General features: G+C 37.1%; 1 protein-coding gene across 1 annotated transcript in view; it reads left to right on the top strand.

Annotated features, from left to right (window-relative positions):
• Window positions 1-13054, top strand: part of ZMYND8 (zinc finger MYND-type containing 8) — a 48187-nt gene that overhangs the window by 15956 nt on the left and 19177 nt on the right. The window contains 6 exon segments of the mRNA XM_066330642.1: window positions 4895-4990; window positions 4993-5042; window positions 9438-9656; window positions 10511-10624; window positions 11415-11507; window positions 12772-12859. Coding sequence (XP_066186739.1) covers window positions 4895-4990; window positions 4993-5042; window positions 9438-9656; window positions 10511-10624; window positions 11415-11507; window positions 12772-12859 — 660 coding nt within the window.

Here is a 13054-nt window from a genome sequence, read left to right as displayed (position 1 = left end):
TCAATTTACTGATATCTCCTGGGAGGCTGAAATAGTGCTTTCACTGAAAAAACACATCACTGTTCCTGGCTCCTGGAAAACCAAAAAGACTGCTAATCTTACTGTCTTTATCACAAATCATATTGAAAAGCTTTTTAAATTTCTCTTTCTTTGTTGTTAACTAAGAAACACCTTTGTTTAAATAGTTTCTTCTTGCTTTCTGAAAATATCCAGAACAGAGAAGTTTTATTCTCCAAGCAGTAAACAGCTCATTTTTTTCATAGGATTTATATCTACAATTTAAGAAAATTAGGTACAGAATTTGAATAAGTAATACTCTTCATGAAAGTAAATTTGATATAGTGAAGACTTTTTTTTTTATTGTCTGCACTTTATTTTGAAATGCAAAACTTTGTTTCTCATCCACACAATCTCAAAGAAGGATGGTTCTTCACACTCTATAAAAGATTTGATCCTCCAGTTTCCACATTTTTTTGGGAAGGTTTTTGTTTTGTTTGCTTAACTTTTTTGTGAGGTTGAATTTGAAAATTGTGGTCTACTGTAATTCTGGTTTCCTCTGGCTTTTCTCATTTGCCCTGCCACATCAGCATCCCTCCTTCATTGTCACTTTTCCATCATTTTCCCTTATACTGGCTCTTTCAACTCTGGTACTTGTTGCTTTGCTGTTTCAACTCAAATTAAATTCCAAGCTTTTTCTTGATTTAGGCCATACCAGTTTTCTAAACCATCTTGCTGCCTGGATGAACAAACCATAGTGCTAGAGAAAGAAAAAAGCAGCAAATTTTATTTGTGGGAGGATGGTGTGAAGCCTTGACTTAGTGTGGATTTCAGCTCTCTTTAGGGCTTTACTGGGAGAGAAAATAAATCCAAATATAAGAGATGCCTAGAAGTACATACATAGATGTGATTTCATCATTGTTTTAGTCTGGAATTGCTTTGATTGCATTTAACTTAAGTTTTCTGATTAAAAAATAACAAAGAGTATGGAAAGAAGGACATAAGGGGGTGTCACTGTCAGTCTTTGGTACTGAGCAGTTTATGCTGTGTTCTTACAGTAAGGCATGTTGATGTTACTTATTTTCAAGAAGAATGACATTTAAATATCACAGGAAAAGCAAGGAAAACAACATCCTACTTTTGCAGGTTTTCTGAGTTGGCACCTGCTTCTATTGAGAAAAGCAAGATTTCTCAGTTGTCAGGAGTCACTGCTATGGAGTGTTTACAGTGCAGCACTTTGCAATACACAGAGTATAAAAATATTTGGTTGTGGTCTGTGTTCCATATGCTGCAGCAAGATAAGATCTCTGGTATAAATAATACACTTTTGTTTGTTTTTATAATTTTTTTAAGCTAAACTACAGTAAGTCATTGCCATAGTTATCTGCATACAAAGTGCTTTGCCATCACATAAAATTGGACTTACAAAACAGTCATAAAGTGTGAAATGAAATTGCTTTAGGGTTTAAGTCTACTTTAGTCTGTCCCCTGGGAGCAGTAGTGACTAATCCTTTAGTCACATGATGGCATAGGGAAACAAAGATTTAAGCTTCAGGTGAAGCTCAGGTTAGCTTGTTGCTCCCCAATGAATGATTTGCCAGAGCACTCAGAGGTGCTTACTGTCAACCTTGACAGCATCACAGACCAATTAATACTAACCTAGTGATGTAAAACCAGGGAACTTTTAAAAAGTTATTTCAGGTGTCTGTTTTTTCACTTGAACTGGAAGCACATTTTTAAAATTGCGCTAAGAAAGCAAAATCACACAAAAAAATAAATAATAATAAGAAGTAGACTAAGATTGCTTGGCAAAATTAATATTTTTAGTACAATTGGCTTATCAATGAGAAGTTTGGTTCAGACTGACAAGCTCAGTGTGTGGTGAGAGTACAGCAGGAGCAGGGACATTGCAGGGTCACATGCCCAGTGGTGACCAGCTGGCATGGTGAGATCTTCCTAAGGTGAGACCATTCTTGCTCATTAAACACTTTTTGAAAATTATTTACTTATCATAGAAGAAATCACAGAAGTTCTGGCTGCTTCCTTTGGAGCAGAAACTTGCTCCACCTCTTAAGAAACTGTTCTAGTCACCAAGTTATTGCACAGCTTAAATTTGGTCTCTTTTGTTCTTTCCCCTCAGATTTGTTTCACTTTTTTTCAAGTAACCCTACACTGGGTAGATGATTCAAAATTAAAAATTAACTCTCCTTTTGACAGGTTGTTTTAACAAGGATCAGTTTCTTGATGTGTCTCACAATTCAGCTACAGAAACTCTGCTCACACAGCGGGGAGAGCCAGGGAGGGAGAAGCAGCAGTTTGTGCTAAACAGGGTATTCCCACTGAAAGAAATTCACACAAAAGGCAGTTTTTTAATCATAAGTAGATTTGGAAACTATAGCTCAAACAATTTAAGAAGATGCCACTTTTTTTTTTTTTTTTTTTTTTTTTTTTACTTGAACTGAATTAAAAGATTGTTCATATTATCAGGTCCTCACAGATTGGTAAATTGGCAAAATAGTGTGGTAGTTAAAGACAGTGGCCTATTCCACTAGCACAACTAAATCTGAAAAAACATGCCTGTGCATTGCTCTTTTCCTGTCTACTCCCTAGTTTTTCCAGTTACATTGCCTTAAGAAAACCCCTCTGTGTGTTTGAATAACTTGCCAGCTGGAAAAAAAAAAGGAAGTGTATTTCAGGTCAGTTTTTGTACTTAGTCTATGAGTCACCACCAGTTGATTTGAAAATCCCCAGTATAATCAGGCTTCTTGAACCAAGGAAGAAAATTACATCATTTTAAGTAGTTTTTGAAATTACTTAACCAAACATACATGTTTGTGTGACCATTTCATAAGATTGGTATTAGATCAGCACCTTTTTTTGCTGAAGTGTAGCTTGGATTTAGTTGTGACTGAATAGTCATTAAGTTCTGGTTCAGCTAAAAACAGTTTAACACTTTTTCTGGCCTGAATCAGTTAGTTTAGGAAAGAAACAACATTTAAAAGTGAAAAGCTTCGCATTATGGGGGCAGGAACTTTACAGCTGATTTTCATATGTAGAGCTGAGACACAACCTGCAGTGTCACAGCTTCTTTGTAAACCTCACAGTCTGAGCTGAAGACCTAAAGGAAACTGGTGTGCTCCACTGGTGGCAGTCTTGTACCTGGAAATAAGAAATAAAGCCAAAGGGCAGAAAACTCTACTGTCCATTTCCCCTCCTGGTTTAAGGTGTGCCTGCATAGGTACAATCTGGAAATAAAAGCCCAAGGCTTCTCAGGGAATTATGGGGATGGCTTTATTTGCTGGTGAGAAACTTGGGCTTAGAGACCCCTTTGAGGATATTGTTTGCAAATTACAATAAACAAAGGCTTTAATGTGATGATGGGAAGATGAGGAAAGACGTGGTATGATGCTGTTTTTTGTGGATCACTCTGCGAACAGTTCCCACGCTGAATAAGCTCCATTCTACTCCCATGAAAAAAATACCATTCAGAGCTTGTTTGGTTTTAGGTTTGATCATTTTGATTTAGTTGTTGACTTTGGTTTACTTGACACTGATGCTGCAGTTTCTTCCAGGATAGCTGGATTAGCACAGCTCTCTTGGGATATATGAAGCATATCCCAACCCAAGGAGTTCTTCTGCCACCTTCTGTGCATAATCAGCTGAACTGACAAACCCTCTGAGTCTCCTGTCAGCAGACTTGTATTGTGTTGGCATTTTCATTGTCATAACTGCTTAAGGAGGGGAGGAAGCAGACATTGTATTTTTCACACATATAGGTGACATAGCAGCTCTTTGTATTGTCAAATCAATCTAAATTTTGGGCTAAATGGAGCAGGAGACAGATTTTCTTGAATCCAAACACAGCAAGTCACAATAATGGCCTCAGACACATGGTATTGATTGATTTCAGCCAAGGCATGTCAGCAGATAACTGGTGCTAAATGCTGCCAATACGTGTAAAAGGGGAGGGGGTGTGTGCGAAGCGAAAAAAGTCACAGGTCTTGGTGGCAAACCTCAAAACATGACAAGTTTTTGTTTGTTTATTTAAACCAGCTTTACTACATTTTGCCAGCATTTTCTAACTTATGTCAACAGAGGAGTTTCTCTGAGAGCTGGCATTAATGTGTCTGCTAGGCAGCACTGCTGTGCCTACAGAACTAGTGGGAGACACTTCTAGAATTGTTGAAATTGTTGGAATTCCAGATGTTGTTAGCCTGGTGTAGCTATTCTAGGGTAGCAGAGCACAGGATGAGCAAACACTTCTGCATTTGTTCTCTCTCTTTCAGTTATATGTCCTTCCATCTATATTTTCATGTGTTTTTCATATTTAGTTTTAGTTTCCCTAAATGTTATCTTGACATACATTAACCAAGCTTTTGGCCAATCAGAAGTCATCATATAGCACTATATTTTCCCTAGATTTTTTGTAGAAAGTAGCCAAAACTACTGGAGGATTTGGGTTGTTGTTTTTTTTTTTTTCTGTGCAGGTAAATATTAGAGGGATGGTTCAGTTGTTTCTCTTGTGACATTATTGAATTGTGATCCCTGTGGTTCAATGTATAATTTTGTTTTGTTGCATGCATTAAAAGCTTAAGGAAAAATTAAATTCATTGGCCCAGCTCTGATGAAATTTCACTGTTCTATGACTGTCCTTTACAGCTGATTGTGTACTTGTTTCTTTTGAAAAATATCTGTAAGTTCTTTTTAGTCGAGCTGAGCATTTCATATTCATTAGGGATTGCTGAAGTTTTGTTCTGAGAGAATGAAGTTGCAGATGCTCTTATTTTAAAAAGATGAAATAAAAATCTTTGAAGAGTGTGAATGACAAACCATACCATTGTGGTAACATTTTTCATCAGTTTGCAGTCTTTAACCCTGTTGTTTGTACCTGTTACAGATCCTGGCTCTGCTGAACGCACAGCACAAAAACGGAAATTTCCCAGCCCTCCACATTCCTCCAATGGCCACTCACCTCAAGATGCATCAACAAGTCCTATAAAAAGAAAAAGAAGCCTGGTCTATTGAACAGTAATAATAAAGAGCAGGTAAGAGAAGTCATGGTTTTATTACACTGGAATATGAAACAGTAGAGGATGTAGAGAGAGCTGATCAGGAGCTCAGTCTTCTTTAAGGAAGCTCCAGTTTTGTATTCTTGAGGAATGGATGTTAAGTTTTGAATGCAGTGGGGGTAGGAGTTGGTATTATAATTTTGATTTGAATGCTCTCTGATTATTGTTTTACATCTGTTGAAAAAGATCACCTGTGTCCTGCTTAGTGTTTTCATAAAGGTAATAAGATGTATAACCAATAAATGCCATTTGGAACAGAATTATTATGAATAATAACAACAATAAAACCAACAATAGCTGGTTTTTATTAAAACCATTAGCAGGAAATGTTCAGTAGTGTGATAACCTGGGTTAAGAAAGGTCTCATAATGTCAGTGAAGTTCCTCATCTGCTTGCAATCCTTTCCTACTGCCCGTTAGACAGCTCCACCTGGATGCTCTGTATATTTCCTCCCTTTCCTTAAAATTTCCAGGCAGTGTACACTCCTACCAAACCAGTTAAATCAAAGGGTCACACTGACTTTTCAGTCTTTATGCTTGTAACCTTGTTTTTGATGCCTTCTGAATGCTGAATTGATAGCATTTATTGTCCTACTTAAAACTTGACTCCACAAGACACTGACAATTTCTGATTCATTGTATGATGCACATGAAAGAATTATATGAATTGTGTTGAACAGCAAATGTTGTAAAGCATCTGTATCATCTTGGAGTAGATTACATGAAAACAGTCTTCAGCCTTACTGAAATTACTTCACATATGTGCTAATGACATGCCTGTGCATTTTTCAAAGTGCTTTTTTGTGTCACGGGGGTTTTTTTGCCAGTGTCATATAAACACAGGATTAAGTTTTGAGTGTTCAAAGCACCATCTCCTGGCATAAGAGCACCCACATTATCCTGATATGATTGCACTGGTGAAGAAGAAAAATAAAATTCCTACTCACTGCCCTTTTTTTCCAGTTGTCCTGGAACAAAAGCAGGGAGTAAATCAGGCCATAAACCCGTGTAAATTTTATTTTATTTCAGGATAATCAGGAGATGTAACTGTATCATGTGGAGGTGCACTGGGGTCAATTTGGCCTGGGTTTATTCCTTTACATCTTGGACATCTTCTAGACAGATATTGCCCCTCTGAAGTCTGAGCTTGTAACTGTGCAGTGCAGAGATAATGTTGCAAACAGTGGAATTGAATCCTTGGGTATAAATTTCCACTTTTTCTTCTTGCATTTAAAAATCCATGTGAAAACGCAGTTGCAGTTGTTGAACTTGATAAATTCCCCTTGGTAAATACTTTTCTGTTTTCCAGGTGTCTCAGACCTGAAATGTACAGGATAGAATAAAGTTGTCTTTCTAATGAAGAAAACCTATCAGACTTGCTTATTTTGCTGTATTTATTACAAGTTAGCAAGAAAACATCACCTGTTTAGTTGTGTTTAGCTTTTGCAAGTTGCTTTTCATTTGATGTTGTCTTGCATGTCAAATTTGAAGTGGGCATGCCTGAAGATTGTTGTGTCTAAATAGGTCCAAACTCTGTTCTCTGTGGTAGTGGGAGTTGCTTTTAAAAGTTCTTTTACTGCTGAGCAGATGTGAGCTGAGCATACAGGTTATAGTTTTGCTCTCAGGGTGAGTTTGAGTATGATGTAGCTGCCAGCTGTGGTTTTGATTGACTGATAAATCTGTTTTGAGGTATGACAACCTCCCTGGAAACCTCTAACTTAATATTCTACGTTACAAAGTGCTTTATAGTACTTGAACATTTCAAGGTACAATTACTAAAATTATAGTTGCACAAAGCTTTCTATTACATGTTATGGGTGCAGTAACAGATCTTCAGAACGGTGCCATCAAGTATTTAAAGTGCTGAAAATCAAGCAAAGAATTAAGGAATTGTAGAATGTAACTAAGGTGAAAAATCAGGAATTTCTGACACTTAATTGCTCAGCTATAGTGTAATTGAAGTTGTCAACTTGTCCTGCTACTAGTTTCAATAGTAATTTAAACTGAATATAAATAGTGATCTTTTTCTCTCCAAAACAGCACTACAATACTGTTTGTTTTCTTCAGTTTTGTCATTTGCAGGTCTTACTAATTTCAATAAGGCCTTTAGAACAAGCTACCACCTAGTTGAGCTTGAACTTTAATAACTGTTAAAATTTTAACTCTCAAAACATATTACTGTGACTAGGATAAATGAAAAGGTCTCTTGCTGCAGTTAAATCATTCATTTTCAGTCTTTCAGTTTTGTTCTTTGCGTCTCTGAGTTTCTAAACCCCTTTTTTTTTGTTTGTTTCTTAAACTTGGCTTTGGCAAAATAAAGACAGATGATAGATGTCTAAATGATAAATGCATCCTTGAACAGAAAACTAATTCATCTCATGTTCCAGAAAAAATTGACTTCTCTTCAGTTTGGATGTTATGATTTCTATGGAAGTTTCACAGGTTTTATGCTTTTCTTAAAGCACAATCTTTGAATCTTACAAAGTTAGTGTGGATATACTATTTATATCCACTTCAAAGTCAGAATATGTATGAAATTCCTCTGGTAATTTCCTTTATCTGCAGTGGAGCAAGTGCCCCATAGCTGCCTTTCCACATTTACAAGATTGAGATGTTGGTCTCACAGCTGTGGTGCATTTAGCTGCAAACAAAACATGTTTCTGCACTGGAAATTACAAGTTTCCTCATTCTGGTTTCTTTGTTTGAATCCTAGTTCTAGTAATTAATTTGAAATGGACTTAAACCCTTATGCTGTCCTGCTTATTCCACAAGATCTCATAGAACCATCCTTCTGAAATTCTTGTCGTGTTATGTCATTAAATGTGTGCATATAGAAAGTACAGAAGTAACACTTTGCCCATTTCTGTAGTGGGAACAAAGTGTCTCTTTGGGCTTTATCATCTGTAGAATAGAAAATGAAAACCACCAAAACCAGCACAAAATCATGTGAAATTTTAGAGGCAGAGTGTTTATGGATAACATCCTTTCTTTGCCTAAAATACTATATAGTATTAGATAATCTGGGGCTTTTTTAAGATACAGCATCTTCAGGTGGGTTGTTGCTTCTACCTTGAGGATCCCTTATTCCTGCAAATAATTAGACCTCCTCCTTTGTAGCTTTAGGTATCTAGAAATGCCATGGTTCAAAGTGGCATGCTGCTGCTTTCTGGGGGACGTTGTTTATACCCTCTGTGACTGATGTTGTTCAGGATGCCTCAGAGGTACAGAGCACACATTTGGCTGCCCTGTTCTGTGAATCACAGGGATGTGTGACAGCTTGAGAGTCTCAGAAATTGCAGATTTGTAAATGGTGTAGAACACTAGCAAAATGACCTGAGAATCATACAAAATGGTTCTTCAGACTTACAGGTGTTTGGATGATTACAAGTGAAGTCACGAGCAAGTGGTTTTACATCAAACAAAAAAGTCACATTAAATGAGCTGTGTAAAATCTCAAGACTTTCCCCTCCTCAGCAAACCACCCCTATAATGAATACCAAACAGAGAATTTGAGTTCCCTTGTCATTAATAAATAGAAAGTAGTTTTCCAATAAATGTTAGCAGCTCTTCAAAGAAGATGTAACAAACTTTAGGTATCTCTGGATCCATTTAAGCCATCCCAGGCTCTTCACTTCTTGTGTTTTGGCATCAGCTGTGTCATCTTTGAGCTGTCAGGCTCAAGGGGAAGACCAGTTCATGCAGGTTACAAAGTTAACATTGTTTTCTAGTGCAGGCAAACCAGTAGAGATGTGAGTCTTAAACTGTGATATGCATTTAGGTGGCGAATGAAATCTCTCCTGTAGTGGAGGTGGCTGCTCAGAATGTGAATTTGCTCCTTTGTTATCCTTCTCTACAATTTGCCTTATTAATCAAAATCAGCATTGGCTTGCTGCGTGGTACAAAGCTATAAACTGCTGCAAACTAGCACAGATTTGCATGGTGTTCAGCTCCTTGTTTCAGGACTAACTTCTTCAGTTGTCCCAGGTTTAGCCACCACTAAATATCTCAGTATTTCGCTTGCACGACCCCATGAAATTCTGAGTTTAGAGGGCGTAATAGCTTCTATAGCAATACTTCTTTCTTGAAGCTGAAAGTGTTTGCTGGCTCTTGTTGGATTGCATGTCTTGCACTCAATGCCCTCACTTGCCACAAAAATTTTATTTCTGGTCTTGAGTGCAAATTGTCATTCGACATCTGAATAAGCAGTAAACTTCTTTATGAATGATTTTGTGCAATGACTAAGATACTGTGCTTGCATAAATGTTAATCAAACTCTGTAAATTGCTGTTTGCTTATATATTATGAACACTGTGATTTGAAAAAATGCAAATTTGTTTTGAAACCAAACCTGTTTTTCTTGCCTACATTTCAGTCAGAACTAAGACATGGTCCGTTTTACTATATGAAGCAGCCACTCACCACAGACCCTGTTGATGTTGTACCACAGGATGGACGGAATGATTTCTATTGCTGGGTTTGTCATCGGGAAGGCCAAGTCCTCTGCTGTGAACTCTGTCCTCGGGTTTATCATGCTAAGTGTCTGAAACTGACAGCCGAACCAGAGGGGGATTGGTTTTGCCCAGAATGTGAGGTTAGTTTGATATAAGGAGTGAATTTCTTTCTTGCTTTTAAGCAGCTTTTTCCGTGTGCTGAAATGTTTCTGGTTTATTCCTACATTGCCTCTTGGTCAAGGTACCAGGAAAATTTGTACAGAAGAGGAGGCATCCATTGCTCTGCTTCACCACTTTTTCTCTGTGTGTTACCTGGCTTGTGTTTGCCTTCTTACCACGAGTCTCCAACTTCCTTTGTGTCTCTGGCTCTAGAGAAGCACCATTTCAAAGAGTGATCTCTTCATCAGGCACCAGTAATTCTGAAATCATTCTGCAGTTTTCACTAGTTTGACTTGTGCTCCTTCTGGTGGACTGATCAGCTTTTCAGTGGTGCAGGAAAATTGCACTATAGGGTCTACATAAAGTGGGTATTTTTTTACTGTGGAAGAACTTAATCGTTCCTCTCCAGTGATTTCTGGGGAGAGAATACTTAGCATCCAAGTATCTGTAGTGAAAGCAAATTGGTTTAGGCATGTTTCCTCTGATCACTTATTTTATTAGAGCCCATGTGACCTCACTGTCTCACATTGCTCTGAACTCACATTGTATTTGGGAATTTTATGTATTCACATATTCACTTTGCGTGATCTTGAAGATGCTGTATAATTTTCTGGTCTTTTCCTTTTTTCCTTTTTTCTTCTTTTTTAATAACATACGCAGGCCAAAATCAAGGTAAAACAGGAATCTGAAGTACTTATACTGCATTATCAGAAATGTTTTTTTTTTCCTTATAAAGCAGCTCTTATCTTTCATTTGAATGCTAGAATGTTTCAGTTGAGAAGGATTTATCTAGAAATGTTTGCTAACAAAGTGTTTTTTTAATCTGAACTTTTAGAAAATCACAGTTGCAGAATGCATAGAAACACAGAGTAAAGCAATGACAATGCTCACCATTGAACAGCTATCATATCTACTGAAGTTTGCACTACAGAAAATGAAACAGCCAGGGGTAAGGACATTTTTGTTGGTTTCTTCTTTAAATACTTGGATCATGTGTTTGTCATAATCTAGAGTCTGCTTCCTTTAGTGGATGAATGTTTAGTTTAGTTTATCAGATTGTCTGTGACAGCTTCTGTTCTATCTGCCACCTGTCTAGCACAGACAGATTAGTTTAGGTTGTACAGACTGTTTTTGGCGTGCATTTAAAATGTAGTTCTGTGATGTAACTTCTGGATGTATTTTCAGTTGGTGGTTTTCCAGTGGAAGGTGGTGGTTTCTTACTCTCTGACAGTGGACAATGCTGTATCAGACAGAAAAGGAGAATGTGAGGACATGATCTCTTCCCAGTATATTTATATGTACAGGAGCCCTAGGCACTGACACTTTGCATTATTGATTATAAGTGCTGAAAAAGTAGCTTTTACCTATTATTAGCAAGTGTTCTTGCCACAGAAACTGGTTGTATCACATACTTTTAAAGTGCTGAGGAAGTTTCCTTCAGTGTGTCTAAAACATGTGCCATTGTGTGTTGTAAATCACAACAGTACCTCCTACAAATCCCCCAATTTTTGTGACTTTTGCAATTCATCACGTCCAGCATATGAAAAATCAGTTAAATGAGACCTTTTAGTTCCTGTTGTTTTGCTAATAATTTATTACCTCACAATGTTTTATAATTACCTTTCAAGAATTTTGTCTGATAACACGGCTGGAAATAGTATTAGAAAATAAGTGAGTGTTTTGTCATTGATGAAACTGTTCCGTATTAGTAACCAGTGTGGTTATTTTTCCCCTAACAGACAGAGCCATTTCAAAAGCCAGTTTCACTGGATCAACACCCAGATTATGCAGAATATATCTTTCATCCAATGGACCTTTGTACATTAGAGAAGGTTTGTATGAAGCTAACAGAGGAAGGCTCCTTAAATTTGATTGCTATCTGTAACATTTCTAAAACGTTTGATGGCAGGAGGAGAGAAGTTGGTGGGTGGGTGGGGTGGTTTCTTGGTTAGTCTGAAAGTCAGTTCATTTACAGCTTAAAAACAATCATATGTTAACTGAACTTCACCGCTTTGTCTGAGCCAGTAACAAATGCTCGGGGAAAAAACAGTGTGAAAAAGACAAGTTTACACTGCTGACTTCCTCCTATTAGATTAATCTGATTCTATAAATGATCTCCAGGAGGGACTTCTTAAAGCAGGATTTTCATTTGATCATTATGTTTTATTATGTTTCATTTGATCATTATGGATCATTGGTTCATTAATTAGAGACCATTTGATGTATATCTAGGGGTCATTCCAGACTCATTTTACTGATCATTCAACAAATACTGTAATCTCCACTGCACCTGAAGTGTAGAAGAAAAAAGAAACAGTCAAGAGGTGGATAATGGAACTTTCATTCTCAGTTCAATAGTAATTTGAAAGTACATAGAATGAAGAAATTCTCAATTCTCCATTGCTTAATGAAGAGTGAAGCATTGCAGAGCTTTGTTCTGTCAGGACCTGGTGAAGAGATAAGTTTTGATTTTGATTTGTGGAGGCTGATGTCTTTATGGTAGAAAGTATGGTAACAAAACCATGGGACTGATTTTATTTAATCAAATTCCTTTACCCACTAGGTAGGCTGTAATATCAGACATATTGTCTAATGTACTGTGACCAGTACTTTTTATAGATCTTGTAAAAATTAAAACTGCTGTGGAGTGATAATGCATCACTAGAAGAAACCAAAGACTGTTTTCTGCAGAAACATCACGTTCCTAATGCTGTGTTAGGAAACATGATTTTTTGGAAATGTTTGAGATGCTGATCTAAATAATTCACTATTTAATTTAGACAATTCATACATATTCAGGACAGTCAAAAGGCACTCGAATGTGAGAGATTATTAAGCATTTAGAATGATAAGTCTGCAGTAATATCATAGAATCACAGAGTGGTTTGGGTTGGAAGAGCCTTTAAAGCTCATCTTGTTCCAGCCCCCTTCTGTGGACAGGACCAGGTTGCTCAGACCTCTGTCTAGCCTGGCCTTGAACACCTCCAAGGGTCAGTTTTATTTATTGTATGACTGATAGGACACAACATTCAGGAACAAGCTGTCACTTTTTACTGATTTCTTTTTCCTGATACATTCTTAATTTCTTTCCTACAGAATGTTAAAAAGAAAATGTACGGTTGCACTGAAGCATTTTTGGCTGATGCCAAATGGATTTTGCACAACTGCATTATTTACAATGGGGGTAGGTATTAATATGTACTTACATCCTCAGACATGAAACTTTCACATAGTTAAAGTCATGGAGTAATTTCTAGATTTCTACACAGAAAGTGTCTTCCTGTTAATGACCACAGTGCCTTAAGCACCAAATCTTTTTGAATGACTGCCAGAAATGAAACTGCCAGATACAACCTGTGCTGTCACTTGCTCATTCCAC

The sequence above is a fragment of the Sylvia atricapilla genome, chromosome 16 (genome assembly GCF_009819655.1).
Source record: "Sylvia atricapilla isolate bSylAtr1 chromosome 16, bSylAtr1.pri, whole genome shotgun sequence".
NCBI classification, from domain to species: domain Eukaryota; kingdom Metazoa; phylum Chordata; class Aves; order Passeriformes; family Sylviidae; genus Sylvia; species Sylvia atricapilla.
This window is presented reverse-complemented; position numbering and strand designations above follow the sequence as displayed.